Source organism: Marmota marmota, unplaced genomic scaffold (assembly GCF_001458135.2).
Source record: "Marmota marmota marmota unplaced genomic scaffold, marMar, whole genome shotgun sequence".
In the NCBI taxonomy this organism is placed as follows: domain Eukaryota; kingdom Metazoa; phylum Chordata; class Mammalia; order Rodentia; family Sciuridae; genus Marmota; species Marmota marmota.
The window spans coordinates 9,899,176-9,921,957 of NW_025999982.1; the positions used below are offsets into that span (position 1 = coordinate 9,899,176).

At 42.9% G+C, this 22,782-nt stretch overlaps 1 protein-coding gene across 1 annotated transcript in view; it reads right to left on the bottom strand.

Annotated features, from left to right (window-relative positions):
- Positions 1-1,864: 1,864 nt before the first annotated feature.
- Trerf1 (transcriptional regulating factor 1) overlaps positions 1,865-22,782 on the bottom strand; it is a 136,302-nt gene continuing 115,384 nt past the window's right edge. Inside the window, exons 13-17 of the mRNA XM_048805727.1 lie at positions 20,546-20,634; positions 17,903-18,016; positions 12,116-12,319; positions 8,845-9,056; positions 1,865-5,184 (exon numbers count right to left, since the gene is read on the bottom strand). Coding sequence (XP_048661684.1) covers positions 4,860-5,184; positions 8,845-9,056; positions 12,116-12,319; positions 17,903-18,016; positions 20,546-20,634 — 944 coding nt within the window. The 3' untranslated portion in view covers positions 1,865-4,859. The remainder of the gene's footprint in view (positions 5,185-8,844; positions 9,057-12,115; positions 12,320-17,902; positions 18,017-20,545; positions 20,635-22,782) is intronic.

Below are 22,782 nucleotides of genomic sequence, written 5' to 3' on the forward strand. Positions count from 1 at the left end.
ATTTGAGTCTCCTTTGGATTAAAGGAATCAAGACACCCATCCTCCACCACACCCTACTACAAAAGAAAACGGGTTTACTTTTAAAGAGGTGGCCCGAACTCTTCTAGGCCCCAAAGACTGTGCTACAGTCAGCCTGGGACTAATGTCCTTGCTGGTCCTCTGATGGCCTTCCTGTGGATTGATTTGCTCCTGCTCCCCCAGGGCTCTGCCCTGCTTGTTGCCATGGCTCGCTGCCTCTAGCTCAAGTTTTCTCATTTGTTCTGTCTCAGATGTGGGAATTTGATTCAGTCCCCTCATCTTTCTTGGCTAAGCCATATCATATGTCACTGACTGGCCTATTGGCCTAATGACTTTGGGTCCCATGTCAACCTGGTCCAGTTAGCTGGGAGCAAGGGGACAATCATTGTAAAGGGAAAAGGGGCCTGGGGATGTAGTTCAGTGGTAGAACACTTGCCTAGCAAGGGCAAGGTCCTGGGTTTGACCCTCATACCACACACGGGGGGCCAGCTTTTGCCAACAGTAGGGCTGTGGACAGGGCTCTTTGACAGTGTGGGGATAGACAGCGTTCTGAAGCTTGGCCTATCCGTTATGGATCTCTTTCCTACAGCCTAGACTTTCAAACATCTGACCTAATGGAGAAGAGCAGGCTCCAGATGGTTGAGCAGGTGCATTTTGCTGTATCTGCAGAAAGACAAAGAGCACGCACAACAAAATTGTATTTTGATTGCACCAGTTCCGTTTTTAAAAGGAACCATTTCAAAAGATTATCTCTTACATAAAAGAAACAGTCAGGCCCTTTTATGGCTGTTTTATGTAGGGATATTTGTGATCAGAGATCCCGTACAGGACTCGGGGTGTAGCACAGAGGTACTTCTTGCCCGGCATTTGCAAAGCCCAGGGTTCAATCCCTAGCACTGCAAAAATAAGACAAAGATCACTTAACCACTCATTTAGGAATGTGTTACTCAATTTCTTAAAATGTCTAATTAGGGTTAGTTTTTGTCAACATTAAAATTCATCCACATTTCTAGAACACATACAACTCAGCAGACTGGCTGTTGCCAAGGAAGGCAGACTGGGAAATCATGGAACACCGAATTGATTTGAGGTTGTGTTCCCCTGCCCCCCCCAGCATTCCTGGAAGACTAGAAAGGTAATTAACAAATAGTCATTGGGCACCTGCTGTAAATTGCTGCAAATGTGTGGGTGAAGGTAAGGAAGTTCAGAATATTAAGAAAGCTTGAACTTTGCTCTTCCCAACAGTGAACCTGGATCAGTTCCCAGGTACCTGTTTGTTCTTTCTGGATATTAAATTTTTTTGCAGTGGCCGGGCGATCACACGCCTGTAATCCCAGAGGCTGAGAGGCAAGAGGATAGCTAGTTCAAAGCCAGCCTCAGCAAAAGTGAGGCACTAGGCAACTCAGAGGGACCCTGTCTCTAAATAAAATAAAAAATAGGGCTGGGGATGTGGCTCAGCGGCCAAGTGCCCCTGAGTTCAATCTCAGGTACCCGCCCCCTCCACCAAAAAAAGCAAACATATATTGACATTTGCAAATCCACATATAAAATGGAAATAAATCAGGGCAGACATGGATGCTGTGGCTTACTGTAGACTCCTATAGGTAATATTGAGCTTGAACAATACTGGTTAGAGTATGTCACATCTTCAAGTGGCCCATCTACTGCTTGAGGAACAGAAATGTGCATCCGGGTTTCTGGAGTAGGGCTGGAGCGGGGGTACTTCAATGAGAATGAAATGTGACCAGCTGGCCTCTCAAACCTGTGTCAACATAAACCAACTAGCACTTATTCAGCATTGAAAAGTCATTCCAGTGGCTAGAAAAAAAGGAATATTTAAGCCAAATGAAACTCAGAAAGATAATATTTTATTTTCAGAGCAGCTGATGCAATATTGAATCAGGTTTTCACAAATAAATAGGACAGCGTGTATTTGGTTACATTTCTATTTTGATGAATGCCCGTCTCTAGGAACTGTAATAAATTTCTAAGGTAAATGACTGGAACTGAAGTAAAATTCTCCCGGTTCTCTTCTGAAAAAGTATTGTGATAATTTTAAAAAATGCTTAACACTCAGGTGGGGAAACAACCTACAATGCCCCAGTTATTATTATTATTATTATTTTTAAGGAATGCACCTTTTTAGGACAAGTCTATAAAACATCTTTATTTATTTGTTACATATGATGTTTAAATATAACTTTGCTTTCAAGCTTCAAACTTTTTTAAACCCCTGGTAAAATAAGACTTTTGGTTCACCTTAACAAAAACTGACCTAGGAAGAAACATTTTTAGCAAAATGTTATTATAAAATTCACTAGAAAATACTGTCCTCTTTTTGCCAAAATGTTACATAAAATCCTTATTAAAAATACACACATTACAAAAGAAAAATTATGAATATGCTATACATAGTGCTTTGATATGGACCAAGGGACCTGCATTCTGGGAAAATACAGTTAAGCACACTGAATATTAAGATGTCAACTGATAATAGTGCAAACCTGAATAAGTTACATCCCGATATGGAAGGCATGCAAGTCATCTGTTGAGAACAGAACATAAAGAAGCCAGAACAGGAAGCAATCACAGCCGCTATTTAAAAATGTTTTCATTTTTATTACATTAATTTTTTTCAAAAATACTTTTCTTTACAATAGAACTCCTAGAAAATATTTACAACCTTCCTCTAATAAAATATAACAGCAGTTAAATATATTTGAAAATAAGATGGGTTTTTCCATAAAATATATCTGTTAACTTTTTATATACAAGCTTTCTCAAAGAGGTCTAAATTCACTAATGAAAAACCATCTGATAGTAAACAGTAACCGTGTTGAAGACATTAACCATTAGCAAGAAAAGTTCTTTGGGGTGGGTGGGTGGGGGACGCAAAAACACAATACATCCATGCAGGCAGATCATTCCAGAAAAAAAAAAAAAAAGTAAGTGCAATATATTATACTAGGAAGTTGATTCTTTGATAGTCAAGAAATACTAATTCAGGTATTTGAACTGTCTCATTAAGGAGGAGTTCTTTGGTTATTTCAAGTCCAAGATCCTTACCCTATACTGCATGGAAAATTAAAATTAAATTGTGCATTATATTTTTTGCTGTGACAACTCAGTTTATTTTTAATGTTTAAAACTGGAACAGCCGAGCAAGTCTCCAAATAGAAGGGATACATTTGCTTTATAAACATTTTTCTGGGCATTTGGTCTTTTGATAAGCTTCTACAGACCCAATGGCAGAAACCATTCCAGGCTCACCCTCAGACCAGAAGGAGGTCACTTCAAGATCTACTGATGACATGACATTTGCAATGGTTCTGTAATAACTCTGCCACCAAGCTGGTGCCTGATGCCCAGGCAGTTCTTAACTCAGAACTGCTTAGATAAAACAACAGGATAGATTAATCTGTTGAAATGGCAGCAAACAAAGCAGTTTTTTTTTTTTCCCTTAAAGAGGAAGGAAATCTCCAAGACATCTTCTCTGAAAACAGAATGCTGGAAATGAGAAAATCTTTGTATTTTTCTTCTGTCTGTGGCTTTCCTGAGATTCAGAAACCACTGCCTGTGTGGGGCTATGACGGGTCACAGTGGGCCCCCATGAGTGTGTGCTAAATGCTTTTGCAAAGTCAAATTTGAAGGATGCTCAGGTCCTGTCCTCATGCCTCTGCTGATTTTCTGTCTGATGTCCAGCTATTACTGTGCCAGCAAAGTGGCCCAGAGTGATAGCCACCTTTCTGTGGAGCTGGGTTGCTACCGAGGGAGGGGAGAGGCCTGAGAACACCTGCTCCAGAGGTCATGTGGCATTAACACTGAAAAGGGGCCAAGAGGAGCAGATCCCCTCCTTGCCAGGGCTAAGTCCCAGTCTGACTTTTGCGCTAACAGTGGGATGGGTCAGTCTGACTCAGTTCAATAGCCCGGATATTGACATTTTTGAAGGATTACAAAGTTTATTGCCTTCAAGTACAAACAGCAACCCTGCTGACAGGGGCAGGAGGAGGCAGAGCAAAGTCATGCAGCTTTGTGAAGTCTCGAAGTGCTTTGGTAAGTGACTTGTAATGAATACATTCATTGTTTGAATGCAAACATTTAAGCAAAAGTGTATCTGAAACTATTTTTGTTGGCCTTCCAAGCTACTTCCTTCGTATTTGTGATCATGACCTGTTAGAAAACCCTCTCTTAGCTGGTATCTAGGTAAACTTCAGTCCAGCAGACACGAATTACAGCAAATTCCCAGTGAGTGTTGTTTTCATCAATCTTTCAAGTGGCACAAAGTAATTTCAGAACTCCACTGACCGTGAACAGCATTGCAAAAAGAATAGGTTCTTCTGATCTGTTTGTTTTTGGTGGAGGAAAAAGAACAATTCCTGACAGGTCTGAACAGAAAAATAACTCTTGGTGGGAAAAATGGCCCAAGGCCCCAGCATGAAGAGCGTAGCCTGCTTCACACACACACACACACACACATACACGCACACGCACACGCACGGCAAGCTTTGGGATAGAAGGCAACCAGGATGGTTGACATCTGAAAGCAACGGAACAGGACGCCAAGTCCACTCCCTGCTGGGAATGATCTTGTGAGGATGTAGCCCAGATGAAACACCTCTTAAAGATAGTTGTGCCAATTATTTATTCCCCCAACCCCCCCAACAATTAAAAAAAAAAAAAAGGAAAAGAAACTGGATTTTTTTTTTCTAAACCTGAATAAAACGACCACTTTTTAAACAGGTAGTTTAAAAGGGTTACAAAACAAGCGGGCAGTCCAGGTTTCCTGATTAATAAAGACGGAGGCAGTGGGTTCTCACTGTCTCTAAGCAACAAACAGGGCTTTAGAGTTCCGCGTCACCCTGAAGCAAAACTGAATCTTGGTCATCTAAGAGAAGATCGGTGTCCACGACCTCAGCCTCTTCCATGACGCCTCCCAGCTGCTGGACCACGTCGTCATCGAGGGTATCTGCATCCTTGATGGGCTTGATCAGACCCAGCTGGTCCAGAGGCAGGAGCCCTGGCGTCCCCACCGACCCCGTAGTCCTCTCGATTGTGGCTGCCATTTCTGCTGCGAAAGCTGCCTTCTGAGCCTTTTGCCTCTGCTGCTCCTCCTGTTGCCTGTGAGTTTTCATGTGTGCATTTCGGCTTTTGATCTTGAAGAAGACTCTAAAAATGAAGAAAAAAAAGCACGTAAAATTTACAAGGAGATCTGAGTTCCTGAAGATCCCAGTGTCCTACGGGGAATGGGGGTGCAGGTTGGACATCTGGTTTGGGGTGGCTTTGACAGAGTCCTAGGACATTCTCTTGCTGTGGCCTATCACGTCCTTTTCCTCCTCTCTAAGCATTAGAGGAAGAGGAATGGGAACAGGAGCACACTGATGGCATGATTAGGCTCCTTCCCAGGATAATGCCCGAGGCCTTTGAGAAGGTCTTTGGGTCCTTCTGGGGTCTGGAACAAGTGCTCTTTCTCCTCCTTCAGCCTCTCTGCCTCCACATCACTAACCATGCCCTCTCCAACAGAGAAGCCCTAGATCATACTATCGAGCTGTGAGAGTCCCCATCATAAACAACCCAACATCTGCCCTGGCCTCTGTCCCCGTTCTTCCAGTTAGGGTAGTTGAAGGATCTTTCTGCACATAGTTGGTGCGTCCCCCTTTCTCTCCTCTGCCCTCTCTAATCAGCCTCTTGTTTTCTCCACTTCAACCTGTCTGTCCTTCTCAAGGTCACAGGGAACCCTGTATGGTCAATTTCAGTGGCCTCACTTCTATCTTCTTGTTGTTTGACTTCTGAGCTGTATCGACACGTCTTTTCATTGAAAACCCCTTCTTATTGGCCATCATATTATAATTTTCTACTAAGACTAAAAGTGGGTCCCAGCTGGGGGTGATTATGCCCTCCCAGGCAACACTGGGCAATGTCCGGAGACATTTTTGGTTGGGGGAAGAGTTCTTCTGACATTAAGCAGACAGAGGCCAGGGATGCTGACAGCATTCTACTTTGCAGAAGAAGCCTGTTCCCCAGCAAGTAATTACCATATGCAGATGTCAAGAGTGCTAAGGTTGAGAAGTCCTAGGATAAAAGGATAGCCATCATATTTGGGAGGTTATTCTTAACCAGAGGCCTGCAAACTATGGTCAGTGGATCAAATCTAGCCTATTTTTTATAAATAAACTTTTAACAGAATGCAGCCATGTGGATTTGTTTGTTCTGTTTCTGGCTGCTTTTGTGCTACCAGGGCAGGGCTGAGTAGCTGAAGCACAGACAGAATGGTCTGCAAGGCCTAATGTATTTACTATCTGGAACATTTTCCAGAAAAAAGTTTGCCCAGAAGGGAGACTATGTTTATGAATAGGGTAGCATAAGTACTCTATTATTATTATTATTTACTTCCAAGTTCATAAAGGATAAACAAACAAACAACAAACCCAAAAGCCTGATTTCTAAAGCCCAAGTTAAACAGTGTTGATGAATTCCATTTAGACATAATGAAAACTGTTTAATGTAATAAACATAATTCCAGCAACTAAAGGAGGCATCTGTGAACATTTACCTAATATCATTCCCAGGATGGAAAACCACAAAAAGTAGTTCTATTTTCCATAAAATTTTAACTGGACTTTTGGTAGAAAAAGAACCCAAGCAACATAAAAATGAGGAAAGTTTTAATCGTGCCACTGAAAGACAGTCATAAAGCATGAAATACAGGTTGAATATCTCTTATCAAAAGACTTGGGCCCAGAACTGTTTCAGATTTTGTGTGTGTGTGTATATGTGTGTGTGTGTGACATACATATATATATATATATATATATATATATATATATAATATATTTATTTATTTGTTTATAAATATTTGTATATACATAAAAGATTCTTGGGAGTGGAACCCAAGTCTAAACACAAATTCATTTGTTTCATTTATACCTTACACACATGGCCGGATAGTACTTTTATACAATAATTTTTAATGATTTTGGATTTCAGAGTTTTAGACTAGGTATGATCAATCTGTAAGAATTTTTGTTAAAGTGTCCTTTGTCTCCACCTGGTGGAATAAGAAGTTATAACCTGTTTGAACAGAATAAGTGGAAGGTATGGGCTTCTCTCAGAGGGGACTGGGAAGACTCCACTGTCCCCACACTTCTATTCCCAGACAAGTGGGAGAGAACTGAGCTTGGGGTGGTGTAACCCTCCTCCAAGCAAATAAGCTTGATGATCAGTCTGTGGACTCATTCAATCTGCAGCTCCCTCAATGTGTGTGTGTTGGGGGGTAGGGGAGAAGATGACGTCTTTTCCATGCTTTGAAAGCACAGAGGAACAGACCAACACCTAAACCCTCCTCTCCCATCCCTGGCTCCACAAGGGGTAAGGGAGATGTGGGTCCAGTGCTCTGTGGTGGGTGCCCCAGAACTGAATCAGGTTTACACAGAGGCAGCTTGGCCTAGAAGCTAAGTACACAAGGCTGGCCCAGACAGCGTGCTTTGTACCCCAATGTGGCCTAAACTTTCCGTGCCTGAGTTTCAGCTTACTAAGGGTGACTAAGAGCACCTGCCTCGTAAGGTATTCTAAAGAGTAAATGAGTCAATACATGCAAAAATTCTTTTAAAATAGTGCCAGGCAAATAACGAGGACTGACTGATTGATGGCAGCTACTATAATGCTGCCGGATACATTCTGTGAGGATGTGGAGGGAGAGGTCTCCAACTGGCTTCACTTATGTAACTAGAGATGCTTTCTTGGCAATTTCAGCCTCATCCTGGTTGGTGTCTCTCCAGGTGACATTTCTTGTGTTTGAGGCACTGGAGGTTATGGGAAGAGAAACTCAGTGAGGCTCCTGAAAGATCGGCATGACCATGAAATGCCCTCAAGTCACTCACTAGGAACTGGAACTCTCCTAGAATTCCATGAGAGAACTATGCACCTTACCATCAATGATATTTTCTTCCTAAGGTAAGCAAACAAAGCAAACCAAAAGGAAAGAGTAATAGCAGGAACCCAGGCTGTGCCTGTGGACTGGCTGGGTTCAAATCTTGGTTCTGTTCTTCACTGGCAGTGTGGCCTGAGGTAAGGCATTTTACCTAACTTTAAATCCTTATTTGTAAAACAAGGATAAAGACAGCAAATGCATCATATGAAGTTTTTGTGTGAGAACTGAGTTCATGTATATGAAGTAAGTACTCAGTAAATGTTAGCTGTTTTTATTACTACCTACTGTCAAGTTTCCCCTTTAGTTGTTATAAACTATCCCTAAGAGGGCAGGGATAACACATAGGTTTTATCCATGTATCAACTCTAATCAATTGGTTGTATAAACTTGAAGCATGATCATCAAAAGAATCTGAGGCCCTGTCTTAATGTGATAGCCGTGAGTGTGGTGCTTGATTAGTGATGTCTGCCCTGGGAACAGGAGCGAGCGGTGGTGGAAGGCATGTGATGTTTTGCCCACCTCTGCTATAGAGAGCTCCTGATTAGCTGTTCTGGAGCCATTCTCAAAAAACTCAGCAGGGATGCAAAGCTAAGTGACATTAGTGAATACAGTTTGGGTGTGCACGGAGAAAGTGGAAATTGGCATTCCACACATTTCTGCAAAGAAATGAAGTTTGTCACTAGAGGTTTGCTCTCTGAAGATGCTTGTCCTTCTAGGACACCAGAATGGCCATTTTCTGAGTCAGAGAGACGGTCCACCTTACAGATTCTAAATATGGCATGAAAGTGATTTGAGACTCTAGGTTCTTCCTCTAGCTGATGAAACCTCAGACTGTGTTGGCCTGGCCCCTACAGAGCCATCATCCACTGTGGTTCAGACCTTGGTTCAAGTGCACCTACTTGCCACACTCCTTGCAGGGGAAGATGGTGGTGGGGTCTGTCTCGCCACTGGTGGTGCTGTGAGAAGGTGAACTCTTCACAGAGCAATACCCACTCTGGGTGCCGCCAGGCTTCTGCTTCCCAGAGGGGACAGCACCTCGAGTCTTGGTCACCTGGTTGGTGCCACCATGGATGCGGGCATGGCCATTCAGTGCCTGTCGGGAGCTGAACACCTGGGGAAGAAAGGGAGTGACATGACATCTACAGTCCTGAAAAGGAAATTAGGGTTATTAGTTACTCATTGGTAAAACAGTGATACATGAAACAGTGTCTAATGACAGGCACAAGCGTTTTATCTAAGCAAACTCTGGGCTTATGCCACAGAAAGCCAAGCTCAAATCCCACAACTGCAAATGCTATGCCAACCCAAACCCCATCATTGTCATAACCTGAGAGGAGAGGCACCGTGGCACATGCGTAAAGGACAAAGGCACCATCTCAAATTCAGGAGACTGGGGGTCTACATCCAGCTTGTCTTAACTCACAGGTGGCTCTTAGGCCATTTCCCTTTGGGACATCTCATTTTTTCCCCCATATGTAAAAAGAGGGGGTTGGACCAGCTTTCAAAACTTTTTTTTTTTTTTTTGGCTAAAAGCCAATTCCTTCCTTTTTTATTAAAGAATTAGGTCTTACCCCAAACTCAGGTGAAAAGCAGAGATGCTCTGGTTGAAACGGAGCAGACCAGAATCCAGCCCACTTACTCAGCCCTGTCTCTGTCCAGGAAGCTCTAGCACCCCCAGGAAGAGTGGGAAGGACATCGATGAGGTGCTCTGGCACACTCTCTACCTTATGTACAGCCTCAATCAGTAGCCCATTGCTTAACCCCCTCCCACAACCCCCAGTGCTAGGGCTGGAACCCAGGACCTCATGTGCTGGTGCTTTGCCACTGAGCCACACCCCAATCTCAGAAGCCCATTGTTTAAGCAGTGTTTAAGACCCCCACATTTCAATACAGGATAATACAAAGGGGGAAGAACCTGCAAGTCTTTTTGAAGATTCCATAAAGCAGGGGTTGTAGCCTCAGCACTACGGATACCTGGGGCTGGGTGATTCTTCACTGTGGGGACTGTCCTGTGCACTGCCACATATTTAGCAGCACTTCTGGCCTCTACCCACCAGGTGCCAGTAGCACCTCCATAGTCCCGATGAAAATGGCTCCAGACATGGCCAAATGTTCTTGGGGGAATGGAATGTTCTTGGGTCCTCAGTTCAGGACCACTGCAATCCATACCCTGAATCCCAAGAGCCCGGACTTCCAGCTTGTGAAAGTTAACAGCCAACAGGGAAGCCCATCAAGCTGCTCAGCTCTAGGGGCTGCTCTGTGTTCATCCACAAGCCGTGTTTATTGTCATACAGAGAAAAACAAAATCTATCACTGATCTGACAACTACAGCCTCTATTGTTATGCAAAGAAAAAAACCAGCATGCTTTCCCCACTTTGATTTAAAAAAGTCATTAAAAAATATCTGTCTTGCTGAGCTTTTCTGATAGGGCTGAGTAAACGATGACTTCCCACTCAGTAAAAAATTTACAGTACACTCTAACTATGAATTGAGGAAGTATCCAATTTCTGAACAAATTCACCAAGAGATGTTGTCATTTAAAGTCACATCTTAATCATCCCTGAACTGAAGCATTCCATACAAAATGGCAGTGACAGAGTGAAGAGGTTGGGTCATTAAATAACCCAGATGGAAAGAAGTTGGCAGGTTCCATTCTCTTCACAGCTAATGCAAAATGTGTACTTTTTTAAAAACTTTTTTCCTTAAATGTAAATCAATACATTTCTGCTTTAGGATATGAATATTTTAAAGACTGTTGCTTCTTTCATCTAAGTGACAGGCTCAATAAGCAGCATTTGATACACTCTATATTAAACAAACATAAGACAAGAGCACTAACTTGAGGACAAGGGACTTCACTGTAAAGGAACAGCATCCTCATTTTGGGATAATACTCTAGAATTTGCCTGTCCAGGTATGCCCGGCTTTAAGAAACCTGATTTGGGAAAAGCTCCCCAATTTATACTAGTGGGGGAGGCAGACGGAAACCTGAAGTCCAAAAGAACCTTTAAAATTTTCCTTTAAAATATGCATGGAGCCTTTGATGGTCTGGTACAGCTTCTGTAAGGCCCTCCTTTAGTGCAGGGAATGAGTCTAGGTGGTTACACAGACTCCCTTTCAGGTGTTTACATAATTAGTTTGCTAGGTCAATCTTTCTGTCCCCACAGAGTACAAAGACAAACTTTAGCTAAATCTTTATAACAACCTTCTCAAATTTCAAATTAGTGACATTTGAATTAGTAACACTTTATGGAATATGAGATGCAAAACCTTCCAGATAGGTAAAACTACAGGCAGTGGGGCAAGTAATTGCATTTATAAAAGGGTGATCCTGTCTGGAGGTGCCCTTGTTCATTTAAATGCATGCCGACAGGGCACAACCTTGGGTGACATGCAGCCTAGGAGGTTCAGAGGCACTAAGAAACAGTGGGCTTTCTGAAGGCCACAGCTTGCTTTGAAGTTTTTCATTTATTTATTTTTACAGTACTGAAGATTGAACCCAGGAGCACTTTATCACTGAGATACAACTCCAGAGACAGAATCTGCTGAGTTGGCCTCAAACTTGTGATCTTCCTACCCCAGGCTCCTGAACTGCTGGGATTATAGGCAAGCTCCACTACACCTGGTTAGTTTGTGTCTTTCTTTCTTTTTTGTGCTGGGAAATAAACCCAGAACCTTGAACATTCTAGGCAAATGCTCTACCATTGAGCTACTTCCCTAGCCCTGCTACAGAACTCGGAATCACACACAGCCTGAGGACTGAATGTGTATGTGGTACTGGGATTGAAGCCAGAAGGCACTATCACTGAACTACATCCCCAGGCCTTTTTATTTTTTATTTTGAGACAGGATCTTGCTAAGTTGCTGAGGCTGGCCTTGAACTTGTGATCCTCCTGCCTCAGCCTATTTAGTTGCTGGGATTACAGGCATGGGCTATTGAGCCAGGCTAGGGACCTTCTTTATGTCCTCTAGCCATAGCATTATGCTTGACAAAAAAATACATAAATATCTTGACTTAATGAATAAGAGAACTATGGCCACATGGAGTGGCCTCTACCAAATTTTCATTGCTCAAAGTATAGCCTTTCAAAAATGCATCATCTCTTACAGTTAGGGGCAGCTGCATGGCCCTCACTTGTTCCAGATCCCTGGACAACACAGACACTTACAGCCCCACAGTTGGGCATTTCACAGATGAAGGAGCCGGAGGGCTGGCCAAGGGCCTGCAGGGGTGGTCCCTCGGTGGGAGCCAGGACAGGGACTGGTGGTGGCTCCGGGGACTTTGGGGGTTCACTCTCTTCTTCTTTTGTGGATTTCTTGTCTTCCTCCAGGTCTTCCTCCTCTTCCTCTAACTCTTCTTCTTCTTCACTTGTCTAGTATTAATAAAAGCAAGAAGGGGACATCCCCACATAACATTTTTAGTGATGAACAGAATTTACAGATCAGTAGATCAGCGAGGGGCTGGTGCTGAGGCTGTGGTACTTTAAAAAAAAATTTTTTTTCTGGTACTGGGGATTGAACCCAGGGGCATTTTCCCACTGAACCACATCCCTGGCCCTTGTTATTTTTTATTTTGAAACAGGGTCTTGCTAAGTTGCTGAGGCTGGCCTTGAACTTGTGATCCTCCTGCCTCAGCTTCCTGACTTGCTGGGATTACAGGTGAGTGCCACCATGCTTGGCTGCTGGGTCACTTTCTTTCCACACAAGGAATGGCTGACAGAGCCCGTAGGGCTCAATCTCTGAAAGGCTGGTCTCTGGACACTTGGGAGTTTGAGGTCAAGGAAGTCTCCCTGCTGTGCTCTGGGTCCCCTCATCCCTTATACAAAATTATACTGTGGCAGAGAGGAGAGATTTCTGTATCTACAGATTCCCCTCCTTGTTGGAGATCATCAGACCTTACAAATGACTAAAACTCAGGTAGGCTGCCCTGCTCCTGAGGACCTCTTTCCCCTCCCAACAGTGGGAAGGGTGTTTTCAGGCAGCAACAGCACTGTGGAGCCCCCTCTGGAGAGGGACTATAGAGACCCATAATGATTTGATTTATAGGCTTTATATCATACTTCCAAGAGAGATACCCAATTTGCCCTGTGATGCACGGAAAGCAGGCCTGGCTCAGAGCTCTCCTCCTCCATTCTTAACAGAAAATAGAATGAAAAGGAGAAAATGGAGGGGAGATTCTCTTTTATTTGTCATGTGCTTTTTCTTTTTTCTCTAGCTGCGGGCAGAAAGGCGTGTATTCGATGTTTCTGTTTATTTATTATCTCCTTCCAGAGGCATTTTTTAAAATAAAAAGAAAAAAAATAAACAAGAAACATTTTCCATGAAAATGTATCCTCTTGACTACTCTGCTCCTTCTCCACTTCAGAACAGGAACCACACAGAGAATTAAACAAAGTTCCCTCCCTGCCTCAAGGTTAATAAAAGAGCAAGTTCCCAGAGCAGCCTGGAGTGGGTGCCTGGCTGGTTGGGATGGGACACAGGGATCCAGGAGCCCCTCATTCAACCTCTTGCTTAACTAACTACTTAATTCTTCTCTCTCTGTCCTTGTGGGGTGGGGCAAGGGCTGTGACCCAGGGAAAAGGCATTCTATGTTATAGTCCCCTCATTTCAGCTTATATTTCACAGTTTACAAAAGTGTGCAGTAACAAGAGGCTGTAATATGTCACTGAATAGGCCATAAACAGTCCTCCCATTTTACAAGGGAGGAGACAAAAGGCATGTCGGGCTGCCTCTGCCCCCAGCAGGTCATTTGTCCCTACCAGGCCCTCCTCACAAACCCACTGCTTAGAGCATGTGGTCCAGTCTGCTTTTCCCTGGAGTGACGTAACTGGGTAAAACTATGATTCTTAGAACCCAGAAACTCGAATTTCCAAAAAGAACAATTTCTGAAGAGTAGCGGTACTCTGGGATCCAGTAACCACAAACATCCTCCCTCCAGTCTGGTTTTGGGGTGTGTGAGAGAGAAAGACAATACTAGTCAATATGAGGCATCTAGCACCCTCTGACTGTTTCAGTATTATCCACTGGTAATTATCAGGTATGTGCACATTTGAAATGATGTATTAAAAAGGTATATTTAAGAAATGGTCCCAATTTTCTGTATGGTAATTAAGATTATTAAGGATTATATTTGCTGGAAGACTTCAATGAACACTGATGTTGGCCTTATACATTTTACAGAGTGGTGCATGATATAAGCTGTAGGTCTCTCATGGGTACAGAACATGCAAAGGAGAGTTCACTGAGGTGGTCTTATTCCTATAGGAACCCACTATTTTTCAAACCCAGAATTTCTGGCAACATTATGTTATATCCAACTCTAAAGGTTTCCCCCATTTCTTTATAGAACTGGGATTTTGTGATCTCAAATAGTAAGTGGACCATGGCCTACAGTTTGGCATTTTAAATGAATTAAATAATAACTTTTAATGAAAATGGTTTCATGGTTACTTGTTGTAATTATAATTTTCCCACAATGCAATTTTTTGGCTTAAAAACTCTTAGAAGAAACTCTCCATGTAGCCACAAAATTACAGACTAAATTATTCCACACTGTGATTATGAATGCCTCAGGAATTTAGATAGATTTTATTTCAACTGGCAATCTATACTAGTTCACAAAATGATTTATCATCGAGCCATATGGCCCAACAAAGTGACTAAGAGATGCAAAGATAGGAGGACAAAAATCCTAACATGTAGAACTCTGTATCAACAAGTTGGCCATTTTATGATGTATTGCAAAATGAAACATGTAGTAATATTCCTGAGTTAGAGGAAAGTGGTCAAATACAGGGTGGGGAGGAGGCTGTATATTTAATATGGCGCCCAAACTTTGAGTACAAAAAGTTTCGCATGGAGGATGGTATTTTTTACTTCTCAGGCATGCAAAGGAAATTCACATGATGAAAAATGTCAGCAACCCAAATCTGCTCAGATAAAAATCTGAGTGTTATGGTCACTAGTGATAATGGTGACAAGGTATAGAATACTTGTACCAATCAAGCAACACACACACACACACACACACACACATACACACTTATTTCTAGTTGTCACAACAACCATGTAAAAACTCTTTTTTTAAACAAATGAGGAAATTTGCCAGAGAAGTAATTTTCCCAAGGTCACATGGCTGATGAACTGAGATTCAAAATCTTGCCTGTCTGATTCCAAAATCTCAGCCTTCTTCATCCTTTGGTCTTGCCAAAAATGTCCTCAGGGGGATACTGGTCCATCTGTAACTACCCTAGAGATCCTAAACTCCCTAGCCATTGAAGCTAGCTGCTCCTGGCCCACTCAGGCTCCCTGCCCTTATACCAGGGTTGTTTTCCAAAGTCAGTTAATTGCCTGGGATGGTTCCTTGGATTGTGTTGAGTTCTGGTCATAGTTAGCCCCAGATGTGCCCTGAGAGGGGAACATGAGCATGCATAGGGGCAGCACGGTGTGGGTAGCACGCTTTCTTCCAACCTCCTTAACAGAAACCCACACCCCTATAACTCCCTTCTGCCTCCAAGGGAGGAAGGGCCTTGCAAGGGCTCAGGATGGAAGTCAAACTACCTTAGCTGACCTTGCTATGCTGACCTCCTGGCCTCCTGAACAGCGAGGGTTCCTTACAAACCCTTTAAGTCTTCAATAATCGCTGCGCTCCTGGGTGTGTTCCTGTGCGTTCCATCCAGGTGAGGGAAAATGCTCATCTGTTCTTTAATAAAACACTGAGGTTACAAGAGCAGGAGAGTTGTCCCAGCTGTGCCAGACCGGCCGAAAGGACAAAAAGCAGGACCATGTCCTAGAACTGTGCTTCCCATACCTTCTCAGCCTTCCCTTTCTTCATCTCTACTTGGCGAACTGTGCTTAAAAGGCTGACTGTGCCCATGATGCCCATGAAAGAAATGGGAGCACCCTGCTGGCCTTAAATCAAGATTTTCTTGTTTCTTTGGGCCTGAGTCATCTCTGCACATAAGCTTTTTGCTCTTCTTAAGCTCATCAATGAGGGTGTGGATGCTCCTGACCCGGCCTGATACTGGCTCCTGGGGATTGAGCCCAAGAAGGTGTGGCCTCCTGGGCACTGTCTTAACCCCCACTCCTTGTCTGAGGCTAAGTGCTGGCCTGGGCCTTTCTACCCACCTTTAAAGCAACACCAGCCAAGATGGGCCTCTGCCTAACATGTTCCTAGTGGCACTCCTCTGTCAACATCCCACTGTTCATTCCACCTCCCCCAGGGAGTTCAGAGGGAATGGTGCTGTGAACCAGAGTGACTCCTACCTCAGAAAAATGTTTACTCACTCACTGAATGGCTATTTATTGTTTTGGCAGTACCATAACTGCACATTATCCTAGGCATTTCGTATCACCCAAGTCTAAGAGACACCAATTTACCTTGGGAGACTATATCTATTGACTTTGCCCTCTCCCAAAACATGACTCAGATAGAGCCCAGAACATTTCAGAATTGGAAGGGACTTTCCAAATCACTGAAATCACCTGCCCTCTTTTAGGTCAGCAGGTCTACCAGTTAGGTCCTAGGTCTCCAAGGCCAAGCTTCTTTGTGCTTCCTTGTTTACTGTCTATTCTGCTCATTTGGAAAGCAATGCTGTATGACCCTAGGCAAGTCCTCCCTTTCTGGATCTCAACCTTCTGCCTGTGAAATGATGGGGCTGGATGAGCATCTATATCGAAGACATTCTGGTTCTCAACTCATACTGCTTTTAAACACCCTTGGGGTTCGGGGTGAAGTTTCCACCTGTATATGTTGCATGTCCCAACCAGAATATATACTCTGAGAGGTGGGTGGAGAGAAGGCAGATGCCATTAATCTCCTTGCTGTTTACATCCATACTTGTTACTGTTTACCTTGTGGGGACCAATAGCTTTTAGTTGACTGAACTAGAGGAGGCCACCCTGTTTTTTTGAACGTTCGGCTGCAGATGAGCAAGAGGATATTCTGTTATGACTTCACAACTTAAACTGAACAAAAGCCCTGGTCACAGGAAATCCTGAATATGGAATACTGCCACCTCTGATTTTTTAAAATGGCAACACCAATCTAATATGCAGTTCTCTTATTTTCTCTGACATTTGGGCCCACCAATAAATGTATCTATGCATGTGTATTCCACAAGCTAGGATCAATTCTTAGCTAAAATGCATTATGAGTCCAAATGTTTTTATACTTCTCTAAGAAAATTTGCATCTGACTGTTCTTAAGTATTCCACAAGGGACTCAGGCTCCAACAACACACTCACCAACTGGGTGACCATGGCCTTCTCGCTTAAACTCCATGTCTCACTTTCCTACCTTACAGAATTGGTATTAGATAAATTGTATTGGACTAGATGAGTCAATAATATCTGCAAAGTGTCTGGCACAATGCCAAACACAGAGAACATGCTGTTTAAATTGCTGTTAAAGAAAATAACCCATATATGTGCTAATAATACTACTGGGAGCAACTGGGACTAAGAATATGATTATAAATATTCACATAGTGCATGAATCCCAGACATTTCTGTAGATGGTGATAAAGACTATAGTTTAGTAGTTTGTTCTAAGACATAATTTTACATACACATACATGATAGATAATGTTTTCCACAAAGTGGGGAAAGGAGATTTCCCCTGGATATGGATGCAGAGAAGGAGTTAGTTTATAAGGCTCTCAAGTGATAGTAATTACCAAAGCCACACACATAGGGTTCAGAGACTGCTTCCATCTTAGGTCTTTAGTATGTACTTAATTTTAATATGCAGAAAACTTCAGATTGTCTGCTAATGAAGGAAATCAAGGCCGGGGTTAAATAATGATGGAAAGATTAAGATTATCCACACACTGCTACCCACTTCTGTCTGACTTATCTTCATGGCAAAGCCGAACCAATCCTAGCCACTAACTAACCTGGGGTTGGGGTGGGAGTGGGGCCAGCAAGGCAGCAACTGACTTAGTTGCCTCACTCACCACACAGTCGTCGATGATTTCTGCCAGTCGTGTCCGGTGTTTCCGCCCTAACCGCATTATCTTCTTCCACGTATAGTAGTACTCCACGCACTGAGCCACCGTCTTCGACTTCACCTGTCAGGAGAGTGCGTTTGAGATGAGCTCCAGCAGTGGGCAAGCTTTTTTGAATATTTGGTTTTGTTCAGTCACTAATAGGCTTCTTCATTCAATAAACAATGAATACACCAAAAAGTGTCTCTCACACACCTGATCTCACTCCTCACCCCTGCAACTCTGGTAGCCCCTCCTAGTTTCTTGGGTACAATTCCAGAATTTTCTTTATGCAGGTTCCAATAAGTGCAAATCTGAATTTCTCCCTCCACACCTTTCCTGACAAGAGGTAGCAAACACACTGGAGGTTTTTTTTTTTGCAACTTGATTGCTTTCACAATGACACCTGGAGAGTCTTAGAGATCAGTTCAGAGACTTTCCTTTTCTTTTTTTAACCCAGAAAAAGCAGTTGCTTTTTTTTTTTTTTAATTTTATTAGAACTTTATAGTTACACAGAGTACTTGGGTTAGCAGTTGTTTTTTCATTTAACATGCTTAGGTGTGCTTAGCTTTCTGACTTGTTGACCTTCAAAATTTATTTATAAACAGTGTGTATTAGAATAGGAATATAAGGTAAGAGTTATGATGATAGAGCTTGGTTTCTGCAGGAAACAAGTCTTGCCCTCTTCATCCCTCAAAAGGTAAGGGTGGCTGGTCCTTATTCAAGAGGTGTGGAACTGTAAGCACTCCAGATATTCAGATTTTGATTAAAAAAAATTTGGAAAATTTGCATAGACTTTACTGGTTCCACATTCTCAATCTGAAAATCCAAAATCTAAAATACTCCAAAATCCTTAGGGCTGTTCAACCTGTATATGTATTTAAAAGTGAAAACATGCCTTTATTTAAGCGTGGGCTCAGGTGGGGCTTAATCAGGTGGGTTTTCTGGATGCAGAATAAAGGGTGGCCCTATCCTCAGAGTGGGGGTGATGATGAGATGAAAAGCCCTATTCTCTTCTAGGTTGTCTTTTTCAACATGCAGCTGACATCTAGGATTCTTACTAGAATCACCTCAGGGAGTTAGGACATTGTCCCAGAGAGTCGTGCTTAAAAACCTGCATTGGCTGGTGTGGTGGCACACTCCTATAATCCCAGTGGCTTGGGAGGCTGAGGAAGGAGGATTGAGAGTTCAGGCCAGCCTCAGCAACAGCAAGGCCCTAAAGCAACTCAGTGAGACCCTGTCTCTAAATGAAATAAGGCTGGGAATGTGGCTCAGTGGTTGACTCCCCCTGAGTTCAATCCCAGGTACCAAAAACAAACAAAACAAATAAACATCTACATCTCCTGGCTAGCACAGCACACGAATTCACTGTCACAATGAGCACAGGTCTGGACGTAGTTTGTCCTCCAAAGGTTCAGAAGCCAGGATGGTGTTAGGAGACTGTGAAATCTTTAAGAGGTGGGGTTTGGTGGGAGGACCTAGGTCACTGAGGGTGCTCCCCTGTGAAGGGATGAAGGTGACTCTCAAAGAGCAGGAGCAAGTTGCTGTAAGAATGCTCTGGCTTCCTGCCTCAGGACAAGACCTCCCATTTCTGCATGTGCTCCTGCCAAGATGTCATCAGCTGTTAGGCTCTCACCAGAGGCTGAACCAACATGGTTGATCTTACGCTTTCATCCCCCAAACTATGAGCTAAATAAACCTTTTTTCTTTATAAAGTTTCCCAGCTTTAAGAATTTTGTCGTAGTAATGAAAAAAGCTGACACCAGATTGGTCCTGGGGAAAGGTGGCTCAAGAAAGGTGGGAGCATGGGAACCTCTCAGCACATGGGGCAGCAAAGGAGGTAGTAGCAGTAAAGGCACGACAAGGCCTTGGATTAACAGCTGGAGACACTTTACCCTAGGACACTGGGACCAACCAGGAGGCAGTGGGAGCTGTCACATGTAACCCTGCTCTCTGTATACTTGGAACATCCTTAATTATCCTTCATAATGCAATATGGCCCCATCATTCATCAGTTTGTTGAAACACTGAATCTTTTTAGCCTAAAATACCTCTTAGTCAGTTAAATCCTACTGAGTTTAATATCTATTGTATGAAGTGTGACTTTTGCTTATAGGAAAGTTTATTTTGCTATAAAATGTTGTATGTGGAAGGTATTTTCCTGCCATCTAACTCCAGACACTTTGCTACTGGATTGGCTATGTGTCCTCCCTTCCACAATACCCCAGGAGGATTCTGTCAGAAACATAACAGATTTGTTACATAGCTTGGTTAGATACATCTGATATAAATTAGGTGAACTGTGAACCAGAAGCCCCAGTTCTAGTTCTTCTGATAGAGTTAGGAATTACACATTTTTCTTAAGATAGACCCCAACACCGCAGCATCCAAATAATCTGTCTTATTTCCCTCCATCTTCTCCCCTTCACCCCAACATTCAGGCTAGGCCACCTATAACAACTACCTTTCTTCACCAGTGAGCAAGAAAGACAGGCTTTTTGTGAGGATGCTAAACCTGCAAACCAAAATTTCTGAGTACAGGTGTATACTGAGTATGGGTACACAGTTTTCCAAATTTAATTTCAAGTAAGCAATGGAGGAAATCATTCTTACCATCTTCTGTACAAAAATAAAGTCTTTGCTGTAAGTGGCTAGTGCTTTATTAAACAGTTTTCTTTCTAGGGAGGTCCACTTGTCCGTACCTACAAGGAAACAAAAAACTTTATAAGAACAGCTCACAGTTCTCCCCACCTTTAGTTGCTGGTTTGTTTAGTTAAGTTATACAACACAACAGCCTAGCAAGTTATATAATGCATATCAAACTTCTGAGAACAAAAAGCTGGTATAGTGTAATGGTTAGCTGACATTGGGGTTCCAAATTGCAGCTATGGCCTTGACCGTGGCAAGTTACTTAAACTTGACTCAGTTTTGTTACCAATGAAAATAATTATAATTGTTTCTAGGTTTTTGTGAAGGTTAAAGAAGATAATGCACAAGCATGCCCAGCTTTAATAACTGGGAAATAGTGAGCACTCAATGAATTTTAGCTTTTACATAATTATTGTTTAGCTTTTACATAATCATTATTTTCTCGAGAGTCAGCAGTCATGCAGCAAAGCATTCTTCAAGTGTGGATGGATTCTCGATGCTCACAATCTAGTGCAGAGACAAACCAGTAGGATATTGAGTTCAAGGTAAAAACTGCAATTTTGAAGGTAAAGGTGAGTTTCAATGGGCAGAAAGCAGGAACACCACACTGGGGTCAGGGCCATAGGGAAAGTTTCAGGTAGAGAAAACACCTGAGTGGGGTTTAAAGGACGCACAGAGGCAAGTTGGGCAATAAGGGGATGACGGGGATTCTGGGGAGAGGAAGCAGCAGGCTGCAAGCCAGAGGCAACAGCGACACTCAATTCATCTACTCATTCATTCACTTGAGATAGATTTACTAGGTGTCTACTATAAGCAAACGATGTGCCAACAAGAAAGAGCTAGCACACATGCCAGGTTCTAACTGTCCTATATCATTAATCATTAGGTTCTACTAACAGCCCTGTAAGACTGAATTACTATTGTCTCATTTTACAGATGAGGAAATGGGTCTTCCATTTATTTATACTAGACCACAGTCTAGTATGGTTCAATCACAGGGTTACGGCAGAGGGAAGGTGGAGGAGGCTGGAGAGGTGAGAGGGACCAGTTCTTAACAGATCTGCACTGATGAGGGAGTCTACGGTGCTGGACTGGTGCAGTGCCTTGATGGTGAAATTAAATATTCATGTTTTTCCTCCACAAAACAGAAAGTCAGATATGCTCATGACATAAAGAATGGTACTGGCTTGTGTGGAGTCAGAAATGAAGCCACCATCTAAAGGTGCTTGCTATGGTTTGGACATGGTTTGAGTGTGTTCTCCAAGGGTTCATATGTTAGGAGTGTGGTCATGTTAAGAGTTGGTGGAAACTTTGAGAGCTAGAGGCCTGTGGGATGCCATTACTAGCTCCTCCCCAGTCACTCTCTGGCTTCCCATCTCACCATGGGTTCTCTTTGTGTGTGCTCATATCATGACGCCATCCCACAAGTTGTGATGGTAAAAGGGCCCTTGCCAGAGGCCAAACTGATGGCTCCATTCAATCTTGGACTTTTAATCCCCAAAACTGTGAACTAAGTACCTTTTTATAAAAAGTACTCAGCCTCAGCTATTTCACTATAGCAAGAGAAAACGAATAGAGGACTTCTCTTCTGGAATCACTAAGGAAGGTTCAGCTACTGTGGGTGGTTCACAGAAAAATCAACCCCACTATTTTGGCTTGCCACATTCTCAACATGTCTGATTCTTTGGATGGTTCATGGCTGGGCCTTTGACATTCTTCCACCACTTCTCAGAGCTCTGGCTCCCCAAACCACAGAATCTTTTCTCCCATTCAGGGCTAGTCCAAGGTTTCCATTTTGCAACTGATGGGTGTGGAGAACAGGAAACCTGCATTGTTTCTTCTCTTTGAAGATTCAAGTAAAATCAGCAAATCAGGTGAAACCACTTTGAGCAGGCAGGTGCCTCCTTAAGTGTTGGGCAAGGATCCTAGGATCCTTGAGGGAATAAGTGCCTCAGTGATGTAAAAACCAACACTTTTTCTGTGATTCCTTGATGGATCCTCAAGCCAAAGCTCTGGCTCTAGACTTAGAATATGGTCTCTGTAGCTGGGCTAGTTCAAACCTCTACAAAGCACAGTAATTACTCAATTTCTTTGGTTTGCAAGTTTATCTTTTTTACTTCTAGAAGGAAAGAAGCTTTGCAGTGAAACCTAAGCAGCAGGAAGCATATTCCACAGGTTCTGGAGGCCTGGACCTCTTTGGC